General features: G+C 42.2%; 1 protein-coding gene across 1 annotated transcript in view; it reads left to right on the top strand.

The window, feature by feature from the left end:
* The window catches only part of LOC109904949 (protocadherin-11 X-linked), a 212,662-nt gene that overhangs the window by 132,850 nt on the left and 66,784 nt on the right, over positions 1 to 13,028 (top strand). Inside the window, exon 4 of the mRNA XM_031789530.1 lies at positions 3,555 to 3,614. Coding sequence (XP_031645390.1) covers positions 3,555 to 3,614 — 60 coding nt within the window. The remainder of the gene's footprint in view (positions 1 to 3,554; positions 3,615 to 13,028) is intronic.

Below are 13,028 nucleotides of genomic sequence, written 5' to 3'. Positions count from 1 at the left end.
GATTACAGTAGAGGAGACTAAGTAGAGGAGACTACAGTAGATGAGACTACAGTAGAGGAGATTATAGTAGAGGAGACTACAGTAGAGGAAACTAGGAGACTTCAGCAGAGGAAACTACAGCTGAGGAGACTAAGAGACTACAGTAGAGGAGACTACAGTAGGGGAGACTACAGTAGAGGAGACTACAGTAGAGGAGACTACAGTAGGGGAGACTACAGTAGGTGAGACTACAGCAGAGGAGACTACAGTAGGGGAGACTACAGTAGATGAGACTACAGTAGAGGAGACTACAGCAGTTTTATTTAAAGCATTTAATTCCCAAATTTTCAACAAAAAAACATATTTTTGAACAAGCTTGTAACGTAACAAAATGTGGGGAAAAGTCAAGGGGTCCGAATGTACTGTATATCGCAGATCTAGGATCGCTTCTGAGTGCCACTGTCATCCTAGCATAATGTACTGTTTCCAGTGTTTCCACCCACTGTGAAATGCGAAGACTCTCTTGAACATGCATCTGATCTGTTTTGCTCTATGACGCTCACAACAAGAGTCATTAAAAGGTTTTTCTGCAAAAGGAGATCTTAGGAAATTCCACAACGTAGTATAAGGGTCGTATAATAATGTCACATAGTTGCTGTCACAAACTCTACACAGTTGTCACTGACTAGTTCAGTATTTTTCCCCCACTGAGCAAACCATTTACGTACTTACAGCATTCTTATAAATTCATTTTTTTTATTGTAAGGTTTTTGATTGATGAACAATTTTTCTTGATTGAAATTTGTCAATAAAACTTGTGACTGCAACTGTTTATTTGAAACCATTTTGTATACTACTTGTCCTGGAAAAGAACATGGTAAAACACTTCAATTTCGATGCTAAATATGAGGGCAGAGCAAGCAGATGAATAAAAGTAGTGAATTTTTAGGTTTTTCACTGTGGGAATCCCTCATTGCTTAATCATTGTAAACTCCCTACTGTGCGTGCTGGAGTGCATTCTCCATCCTTAAAAGGGATTGGGTTGTGCTTTGGAGACTGGGCTCAGCATAGGAGACAGTACTCCGTGTCTCTGTGCACCTGTGGAAAAGTTGACGTTTCAAAGTGTTCCCCTTTTTACACTGTGGCATATTCAGTCAGTAGTACGTTTCTACACTGACTGCTGAGAGAGTAGAGCAGTGTTTAGCTCGTTGCTAAAGTGGCTAGGGAAATGGGGGGGGGGGGGGGGGGGGGGGGGGTAAGTTCTCACAAGGAAGGGACAGGGTGGAATACTGTTCAAAAAGTTTCTAAGATTGTTGCCCGTTTCCATGACAGCCTGAGTCCTCTAAAGTGAAAGTGTGTCGCTTTTAACGCGCCATAACAGCACACTGTGGCTGATATCGAGTTATTATTGTGACTTGTTTGGTATTCTATTAATGGTGGAGGAGGCAATGGCTCAAAAAAAAAAAAATGAATTCAGATGCCGACAAGTAGGAAACGTTTAATCAGAGGTGACTAGCGTCTTATTTTTCACGCATTACATTTCGCCGTACTGTAATTTCCCTCTTCCGTTATCATGTGATGATGTGTTTTCCTGTGCAATGCGTATTGTGAACAGAGCAGTAATAGTATCTACTTAAGGCATTAGGCAATGATGACGTGCACTTTCTGGGCTTAGATTTGCCCGAACGAGCAGACAGGGTCATTGACAAGGGTTGCCGACGTCAACCTACCCTACACAGTGGCGGCAGGGTAGCCTAGTGGTTAGAGCGTTGGACTAGTAACCGGAAGGTTGCAAGTTCAACCCCCGAGCTGACAAGGTACAAAGTTGTTCTGCCCCTGAACAGGCAGTTAAACCACTGTTCCTAGGCCGTCATTGAAAATAAGAAATTAAATAAACAGTGGATTCTAGTTCATCTTTGCAACAGGAAAGCCTATGTGTGATCGTTTATAAACTGTAAGCACAGCTCAGGTTATGGTTTATATATAATATCATATTGTTTGGACCAAGTTCATTAAATCATTGAAAAATAAACAACTTGAATATGGAATACAAACGGAAAGCATGTGTTGAAGAATTGAACATTTCGAACTTAATGAGTTAATCGAGCCATACTCATCATACCCTCATCCCAAAACAGACAGACACACACAGGCACACACACACACACACACACACTCACACACACACACACTCCTCCCCCCACACTGCCTCCCAAAAATTCTGTCATGATTCTGTCATGTGTATATGAAAGTTCATTTCTCCTGATATAGTAACAGCTCCAGTATCTACTCTTTGGGGGGAAATTGTTTTGACTAATTCAGACAGCCAACGCTTGGCCATCGGCCCTTTAATATTACATGAGATGAGTGTTTACGCTGTTTGCTGCTGCAGTGCCAGTGAAGCTAGCTAACTGGGGTTGTGTGTGTGTGTGTGCTTTGCGTGTGTGTGTGCTTTGCGTGTGTGTCCTTTGCGTGTGTGTGCTTTGCGTGTGTGTTTGTGCTTTGTGTGTTTGTGCTTCGCGTGTGTGTGCTTTGTGTGTGTGTGTGTGTGTGTGCATGCGTGCATGCGTGCGTGCGTGTGTGCGTGTGTGTGAGTGTGGTTCTCTCTCGTCTCTCTCTCCCTCACCCCTAGACTCTCTTTAAGTTGTGATGAAATATAGATGTTGGTAGTCTGGACAGTTCTGTGTCTCTTCTCTCCTGGTGATTCCATAAGGAAGATATTAGTGTTGTCAGGGAGTATTAGGCGGTACCCCGGTAACATAATTGAATATGAGGGGCTAATGGCTGACACCTACTTGGAATCAATGTGGCCTCCTGAAGTAGCTAGTTAAGGTTTCGGAGGGGAGGGGGGGGGGGTAGTCTGTGAAGCCCCTCTCCATTCCATGTGAGGCCTGTTCATTCCCCCTGTTATTAGTGGTTCAGTCATTGTTAGGCTCAACATTCCCTGTTGCGCGTGAAAAGGAGTACGTTTCCCTGGAAAAATTTTATTTATGCAAACACTTGAGCATCTCGCCATAATCACAAACAGCAGGACCATCTGTTGTTGTTGGCTTGACGACATACCTTGGCGGATTATTTTAATGCTGTTTTTCTTGCATCCGAATGTTGCATCGCTGTATTAGAAAGAAAAGGAGAAAAAGATAATCATCTGACTATAAGTTCTGTGCTGTAAATAGTCCATCCATTTGTAATGTGGACATCTGACTGCTAAAGAAGGTTTGTAAATCTTTCCAGAAAACAACAACATTGTTATACCCTGTGAAAGCAAATCAAGATTATATTATCAAGATAAACATCTACAGCCAACAGTGCAGTTATGTTCTTGGATTATGAAATGGCTAAAAACCTGTTGATATAGTAGGGGCACATCAACACTGTATGGTGCAGAGAATAACGGAGAGAAGGTTTGTCCCAAATGGCACTCTGTTCCATTGGGTGTTCGTCAAAAGAAGTGCACTATATAGGGGGGGGGGGGGGCATTTGGGATGGAAAACCTACTGTCACAAATGGTGTTGTGTTGGAAATGGCTTTCCACAGTAAGCATGTTTCTGATAATGTGTTTTTCTATCTTGTAGAATCAGGGCCAGACACCGGAAAAGTCCTTGAACTCAAACGCATCCACGTGTCCACATAAGGTAAGCTCTCACTAGACCTCTACAGGATACAGTATATTACTCTATATACACCTATACAGGATACAGTATATTACTCTATATACACCTATACAGGATACAGTATATTACTCTATATACACCTATACAGGATACAGTATATTACTCTATATACACCTATACAGGATATAGTATATTACTCTATATACACCTATACAGGATACAGTATATTACTCTATATAGACCTATACAGGATACAGTATATTACTCTATATACACCTATACAGGATACAGTATATTACTCTGTATACACCTATACAGGATACCATATATTACTCTATATAGACCTATATAGGATACCATATATTACTCTATATACACCTATACAGGATACAGTATATTACTCTATATTAACCAATACAGGATACCATATATTACTCTATATTAACCAATACAGGATACCATATATTACTCTATATTAACCAATACAGGATACCATATATTACTCTATATTAACCTATACAGGATACAGTATATTACTCTATATTAACCTATACAGGATACCATATATTACTCTATATTAACCTATACAGGATACCATATATTACTCTATATTAACCTATACAGGATACAGTATATTACTCTATATTAACCTATACAGGATACAGTATATTACTCTATATACACCTATACAGGATACAGTATATTACTCTATATAGACCTATACAGGATACAGTATATTACTCTATATAGACCTATACAGGATACAGTATATTACTCTATATAGACCTATACAGGATACAGTATATTACTCTATATAGACCTATACAGGATACAGTATATTACTCTATATAGACCTATACAGGATACAGTATATTACTCTATATACACTATACAGGATACAGTATATTATTCTATATAGACCTATACAGGATACAGTATATTACTATTGGATACAGTATATTACTCTATATTAACCTATACAGGATACAGTATATTTGATATTTGATCCATATTTCTGGATGTAGTAAAGCTGGATGTTGTTTGTTCACTGAGAGATGTGTAACTAATTCAGAAATTATATTTTTCCCGTTAAATTATATTAATGACATCCACACTATGTATTTTGTTATAATTAAGAATTACTACTCACATTATACATGCAAATTAGAAGAACCACTTTTTTTTGACATGATGTGAGAATTTCAAATGTATTCATTGATTTCCCACTAGGCTATGCAAAGTTTTTTTTTATTTTTATCCACCATCCTCCAGACTTATTCAAGTAATCATCACACATCGAACTAACTTTCCCCTTGACTCTGCCACTGCTTGCCACTGGTGAATGTGATAATGTGCTATGTAGTGAAATCCTCTCACGTCTTCCAGTTCACTTAGGAAAAAAAAAGTGTCAAAATGGCCATGTCCTTTTCTGGTTGAGTGGCACGGTCAAGAGTAAAAAAATTTTTTTTTAATCCTTTGAAGCCTAAGTCATGGTTCAAATAAAGTCCGTGGAGAGGGCAGTCTGACAGCCTGTCATCATGTGTTCAGCTAAAACTACACCGCTTTTCGGCCTAAAAGCTACAATCTGGGATTGGAAACACAACTAAATGTTTGCTGTTCGCCACTGGTTTCTGTACACAGCTGCGGGATGGGGCTAAGGGAATGAAAACCGCTCATATTCATTGACAGCGCTCTAGATGCGAGGACTGACAGTTCATGCTATCCAATATGTAGATTTAAATATATTCTGCAGCTATACTTTATTTGTTTTGTCTTTGTAAACAATGGAGGGGGGGAAAACTATAATACCATGGGTTAATGATAAAGATACTGACAGTTGTGATATACTCACAGGTTACTTATCATTTATATTCTTCAAGAATCAATGGTCGAAAATGTAAAACTGAAATGAGCATTGAACAGCTAGATAACCAAATCCCAGTCTGCACATTTAATGCTTTCTAAAGTGACTGTTGAGCCGTTGAAAGCTGCCGAGTGTCCGCTACGTCGTGGCGTGTCACGTCTACGTATGACAGTAAATAATAACAACACGATGCTGTCCCTGTCATCGGGAAATAATGAGCGTGGCAATCAGCTTGGTCCTGAGTCACTCGGCACAAACAAACAAACCACAACAAAAAAAAAACACCAGACTGGAATCATAGTCTCAAATGGCACCCTATTCCTTATATAGTGCAATACTTTTGACCAGGGCCCAATGGCACCCTATTCCCTATTATAGTGCTAAAAGTAGTGCACTATATAGGGAATAGGGTGCCATTGGGCCCTGGTCAAAAGTAGTGCACTATATAGGGAATAGGGTGTCATGTGCCCTGGTCAAAAGTAGTGCACTATATAGGGAATAGGGTGTCATGGGCCCTGGTCAAAAGTAGTGCACTATATCGGGAAAAAGGGTGTCATGGGCCCTGGTCAAAAGTAGTGCACTATATCGGGAAAAAGGGTGGCATATCACCAGGAATAATCTGCATGCATATACTGTCCATGAGATTTTAGGAAGCGTTTGCAATGTCCCACGTCGCCTCTCTCATCAGCCCTCACTCTATAAACCAACTGATCTGGATGTCAAATATAATGAAGCGAAGAACGCCACTTTGGAGATTTGCAATTGCCTCAATACCAGCGGAACATGTGTTCTCGTCTCGTCCACTCACATTGCTCCCCCTGATCCGGATTCACAGGACATTACACAGGGAGTGTACAGAACCCGTACGGTCATTTACAGTCAATCAGAGTGGCAGAATGAATATGTAAGAAATCAATGAGAGAATATGTGATTTAGATTACAAGGAACGCTTGATTATATTGAAGTTTAGGATATTCCTGTTTACTTCCTCAGCCTGCATTGTGTTGCGTCTGGCCGTCAACCAAAATATATATTTTTAAATGAACAGAGAGAGAGAGAGAGAGAGAGAGAGAGAGAGAGACAGAGAGAGAGAGGTAGAGAGAGAAAGAGACAGTAGAGAGAGAGAGAGAGAGACAGAGAGAGAGAGAGACAGTAGAGAGAGAGAGAGACAGAGAGAGAGAGAGAGAGAGAGAGAGAGCGAGCGAGAGAGAGAGACCGAGAGAGAGAGCGAGAGAGAGCGAGAGAGAGAGCAAGCGAGAGAGAGCGAGAGAGAGAGCGAGAGAGAGCCAGAGTGAGAGCGAGAGAGAGAGCGAGAGCGAGAGAGAGAGAGAAGAATAAACGGCTCTCCAGCGCTGTGATTATATAAAGAGTGTGAGAGAGAAGAAAGAGAGGGGAGGGGAGGGTGGGAGAGAGCACTAAGTATACATAATTGCTTCTTGACACATTGGCCAAATTCTGCAGTGCCAGTATCTAAAGGGAAAGAAGATGATTAACGGCTGTCCGAGTGGGTGGCAAAAACTTTGGGTCCGCGTCCCAAAAAGCACTATATTCCCTACATAGTGCACTACTTTTAACCAGAGCCCTGTGCGGTAGTGCACTAAAACTAGTGCACTTTAATAGGGAATAGGATTTCTGGTTTCCATAGTGATTGTACTCCAAAAGCCATACATCACATTCTGATATCCTCTGGGGTCTGAGAACATTGTTCAACTACTGACTATCCTCTTGGGTCTGAACATTGTTCATCTACAATAATTGCTGACATTAAATGCATGGTCCTCCAGTCCCTCCCTCCCTTATTCAATCTCAACAAACAGTTGATCTTCTTCATTTGGTGTCTTCTTGGTTAAAATCTAAAGACTCATAGAAAAAATCTCTTGTATATCAGTGAATAATTGAACAGCGAAACCCCTCTTCTGTTTTTGAGAAGGGGAGGGCGAGGGGGAGGCTATAATATTTCTAGAGGCAAGCACATTGTAAGACATATTGCGAACAAGCTCAAGAGGATTCTGAATAAAACTTTTTTTTTTTCTCTCCTTACAGCAGTAAATATTAAATAATGAAATGAGTCCGTATTTTGTGTATAGTGTAACAGGGGAGACAGATGGCAGATGGTTGGGATGATGGAAAGGGACTGGTTCATCCACCTCTCCCTGTATGGGGTTGCATGCCCAACCCTGTCACTGCCAGGTTCATGGAATTACTATGGCAAACAAAAATCATTAAACATCCCTCCTCATGAAACCATAGGAGCGTCACAAATTGCACCCTATTACCTATATAGTGCACTACTTTTGACCAGGTTCCCTTAGCGCTATGGCCAAAAGTAGTGCACTACGAAGGGAAAAGGGGTCATTTTGGTGGCACATTCCATGATGTCATATCACACATTGTTTTTTTTTTCCAATAGCACACATGCCGAGTGACCCTGGTATCCATGCTGCTAACACATTATTTATCTAGCATGCTTGGCCAGTCCACTATACAATATACAAGAGAATTATATCTGTTTAGCACACAGTGGAGTAGTATCCTGGTATAAATTAATCAAATTAAATGTATTTTATGAAGCCCTTTTTAAAATCAGCAGATACCCGGCCTGAACCTAAAAGAACAAGCCATGTATGTTGAAATAGACACGTTTCTTCTAGTTTGGGATATTCACCTATAATATAATCTCTGTATAACACGTCTATGTATAAACTGTTGGCAGGGTCTTGATGCCAGGGGAACATGCTGGTGAATGAGCACTTCTTAATGATGATTCATACAGTATAATAAAATGCAATGCCTCCAGCAGCCAAACAACAGGGCTAGTAATGCAGCAATTACCACGCTAAACTCTAGGGTCAGTGTTAGCGTTAAACTGAAGGGTTAGGGTTAGGATTAGAGTTAAACTGAAGGATTAGGGTTAGGATTAGAGTTAAACTGAAGGGCTAGGGTTAGGATTAGAGTTAAACTGAAGGGTTAGGGTTAGGATTAGAGTTAAACTGAAGGGTTAGGGTTAGGATTAGAGTTCAACTGAAGGATTAGGATTAGAGTTAAATTGAAGGATTAGGATTAGGATTAGAGTTAAACTGAAGGATTAGGATTAGAGTTAAACTGAAGGGTTAGGGTTAGGATTAGAGTTAAACTGAAGGGTTAGGGTTAGGATTAGAGTTAAACTGAAGGGTTAGGGTTAGAGTTAAACTGAAGGGTTAGGGTTAGGATTAGAGTTAAACTGAAGGGTTAGGGTTAGGATTAGAGTTCAATTGAAGGATTAGGATTAGAGTTAAACTGAAGGGTTAGGGTTAGGATTAGAGTTAAACTGAAGGGTTAGGGTTAGGATTAGAGTTAAACTGAAGGATTAGGATTAGAGTTAAACTGAAGGGTTAGGATAAGTGATAAACTGAAGGGTTAGGGTTAGGATTAGAGTTAAACTGAAGGGTTAGGGTTAGGATTAGAGTTAAACTGAAGGGTTAGGGTTAGGATTAGAGTTAAACTGAAGGGTTAGGGTTAGAGATAAACTGAAGGATTAGGATTAGAGTTCAATTGAAGGGTTAGGATTAGTTAGAGCTAAACTGAAGGGTTAGGATTAGGATTAGAGTTAAACTGAAGGGTTAGGGTTAGGAATAGAGTTAAACTGAAGGGTTAGGGTTAGGATTAGAGTTAAACTGAAGGGTTAGGATTAGAGTTAAACTGAAGGGTTAGGGTTAGAGTTCAACTGAAGGGTTGGGATTAGAGTTCAACTGAAGAGTTAGGATTAGAGTTAAACTGAAGGGTTAGAATTAGAGCTAAAATGAAGGGTCAGGATTAGAGTTAAACAGAAGGGTTAGTGAAGGGTTAGAGTTAAACCCAAAGCAGCAGTCCATGGGAGTCATAGAGGGCCTAGGAGACTCACAAGCCCATGCATGTACACACACAAACACACACACACACACACACACATACAAACACACACAACACACACACACACACACACACACACACACACACACACACACACACACACACACACACACACACACACACACACACACACACACACACACACACAAACACACACAAACACACACACACAAATGCACACACACAAGCACACACACACACAACCACACGTTTCATCTCAGGTAAAGTTGATCCTGCAGGACAAGCAGGAACACTCACAGCACCCTGCACCCACTCCATGGTCCCATTGTGGCGCTCCGGGTTGCATCGGTGGACATCGTATGACAAATATGTGGTGTGACTGAAAAAAAAAAAAAAGACAGTCCGAAAGGTCATTTGTGACCTCTGGGTCCGGTCCTGTGCAGCAGCTGTCACCAGCGAACACAGCATGTCCATGTCAGAAGGCAACAGGTAGAGCTATGCTGTGTTGCCAGCTTGCCAATGCCGGAAAGGAAGACAGAAACATGGAAACACAGTCGGCACATTGCGGCGACCAACTGGAGATGTTTCTTTTTTTTTGTTGCTCTTTCTGCTGTTCTGTTTCGGCCTATCTGCAGAGCCTCCCTATCTGCAGAGCCTCCCTATCTGCAGAGCCTCCCTATCTGCAGAGCCTCCATATCTGCAGAGCCTCCCTATCTGCAGAGCCTCCCTATCTGCAGAGCCTCCCTATCTGCAGAGCCTCCCTATCTGCAGAGCCTCCATATCTGCAGAGCCTCCCTATCTGCAGAGCCTCCCTATCTGCAGAGCCTCCCTATCTGCAGAGCCTCCCTATCTGCAGAGCCTCCCTATCTGCAGAGCCTCCATATCTGCAGAGCCTCCCTATCTGCAGAGCCTCCCTATCTGCAGAGCCTCCCTATCTGCAGAGCCTCCCTATCTGCAGAGCCTCCCTATCTGCAGAGCCTCTATATCTGCAGAGCCTCCCTATCTGCAGAGCCTCCCTATCTGCAGAGCCTCCCTATCTGCAGAGCCTCCCTATCTGCAGAGCCTCCCTATCTGCAGAGCCTCCATATCTGCAGAGCCTCCCTATCTGCAGAGCCTCCCTATCTGCAGAGCCTCCCTATCTGCAGAGCCTCCCTATCTGCAGAGCCTCCCTATCTGCAGAGCCTCCATATCTGCAGAGCCTCCCTATCTGCAGAGCCTCCATATCTGCAGAGCCTCCCTATCTGCAGAGCCTCCCTATCTGCAGAGCCTCCCTATCTGCAGAGCCTCCCTATCTGCAGAGCCTCCCTATCTGCAGAGCCTCCATATCTGCAGAGCCTCCCTATCTGCAGAGCCTCCCTATCTGCAGAGCCTCCCTATCTGCAGAGCCTCCCCATCTGCAGAGCCTCCCTATCTGCAGAGCCTCCCTATCTGCAGAGCCTCCCTATCTGCAGAGCCTCCCTATCTGCAGAGCCTCCCTATCTGCAGAGCCTACCTATCTGCAGAGCCTCCCTATCTGCAGAGCCTCCCTATCTGCAGAGCCTACCTATCTGCAGAGCCTCCCTATCTGCAGAGCCTCCATATCTGCAGAGCCTCTATATCTGCAGAGCCTCCATATCTGCAGAGCCTCCCTATCTGCAGAGCCTCCATATCTGCAGAGCCTTCCTATCTGCAGAGCCTCCAATATAACATGGCTCATTACATGGTGTCCATGACAAGTCATAGACAGAAACACTGGAATAGCTGCTGCACATTGCCTTCAGAAGGTATACACACCACCTTGACTGTATCCCCCCCCCACATTATGTTGTACTATAGCCTGAATTTAAAATTCGTTTCCATTGAGATTTTTTTTGGTCACTGGCTTCATACGCAATACCCCCATAATGTCAAAGTAGAATAAGGTTTTGCACATTTCTTTTACAAATTGAATACTTATCGGGTCAATAAGAATTTAACCCCTTTTGTTAAGCCTTAACTCGGTTCAGGAGTAAAAATGTGCTTAACAAGTTATTCTATCAGTTGCATGGACTCACTCTGTGTGCAAAAAAACATTTTTGTGATTAACATGATTTTTGAATGACTACATCATCTCTATATCCCACACAATTATATGTAAGGTCCCTCAATTGAGCAGAGCATTTCAAACACAGATTCAAAGACCAGGGAGGTTTTCCAATGCCTCACAAAGAAGGGCACCTATTGGTGGAAGAGAAAGAAAACAAAGCCAACTTTGAATATCCCTTTGAAGGTGACGTTATTAATTACACTTTGGATGATGTATCAATACATCCAGTCACTACAAAGATACAGGCGTCCTTCTTAACTCAGTTGCCCAGAGAGGAAGGCCACTTTCTCAGGGATTTCACCTTGAGGCCAAAACAGGTGACCAAAACAGTTAGAGAGTGTTTAATGACAGGAGAAAATAGAGGATGGATCAACAATGTTGTAGTTACTCCACAATAATAACCTAATTACAGTTTTTTCCAACTGCTTACACACATTTTTTCAAAACTCTACACACAACTCCCTAAACTGTACAAACAAAATGCAAAATGCCTCACATCTCCTTCAAAATGTAACACTGCATTCAAAATGCCATAAACACATGTCAGAATGAAGCATTTGCATCAAATGGCAAACACTGCTTTCATAATAGTACATTTATAGATATACCATGTAAACACTGTTGTTCTAAATCTAAAGCTCTTTGGTCTTTCACAGGCTTATATCTACATTTCAATACAATGTTCTACAGTGAAAGTAATCTGCTGAGAGGGGTAACAAGTACACTGTAAACACCAATGCAATGTAGAAACAGAAAATATGTATTAGGCCAAACATTACTGTTGTATCCAGTAGCATACAACAAAACCATAAACATATGTAAACCAAAAGTATATTCTTTAGAATACAGTAAAGAACACAATTGTGTGTGTGGGGTCCCGGGGGGGCAGTCCAGGAACTGGTAGGGGGGGGGGGGAATCACTAGTGCTAAGCTACCCTTCATCTCTTCTCTGGCCTGGGTCTGGCCACAATACTTCGTCCACATCACAAGATACGTTTTCTCTTGCCAAACATCGAGGGAAGTATCTCCTAGCATGGCGTATCCAACCTTGGACAGAGGCAACCTCTATGTCCCCACATGGAGGGAAGTATCTCCTAGCATGGCGTATCCAACCTTGGACAGAGGCAACCTCTATGTCCCTACATGCATCCTCCATTGCCTGGAGAAGCGGCATGCGGGCATAGGGTTGGCGATCATACACTTTCCAGCGCCAGGCTGAGAAGAATTCCTCTTTGGGATTTAGAAAAGGTGAATATGGGGGTAGGTACAAAACTACAAATTGTGGATGGGTGGCAAACCAGTTTTGGACCAGAACAGCCCGGTGAAAACTAACATTGTCCCATAAAACCACTAATCTATCAGGCTCCTGATCTGGATCAGGGACAAGCATTGTGTAAATTGCATCCAGAAAAGTGAGCATATGGCCGGTGTTGTACGGACCCAGTGTGGCATTGTGATGGAGGACCCCGTTTTGAGTGATGGCAGCACATAGTTATATTACCCCCACGCTCTCCAGGGACATTGGTAATTGCCCTCTGTCCTATTACATTTCTTCCGCGGCGCCTGGTTTTGGTGAGGTTGAAGCCAAACATATTCTTGACTCTGTCAGAGTTTCTCTCAAATGGCACCTTGTAAAGTTGTTTCATTGTCACTCGGT

Source organism: Oncorhynchus kisutch, linkage group LG15 (assembly GCF_002021735.2).
Source record: "Oncorhynchus kisutch isolate 150728-3 linkage group LG15, Okis_V2, whole genome shotgun sequence".
In the NCBI taxonomy this organism is placed as follows: Eukaryota; Metazoa; Chordata; class Actinopteri; order Salmoniformes; family Salmonidae; genus Oncorhynchus; species Oncorhynchus kisutch.
This window is presented reverse-complemented; position numbering and strand designations above follow the sequence as displayed.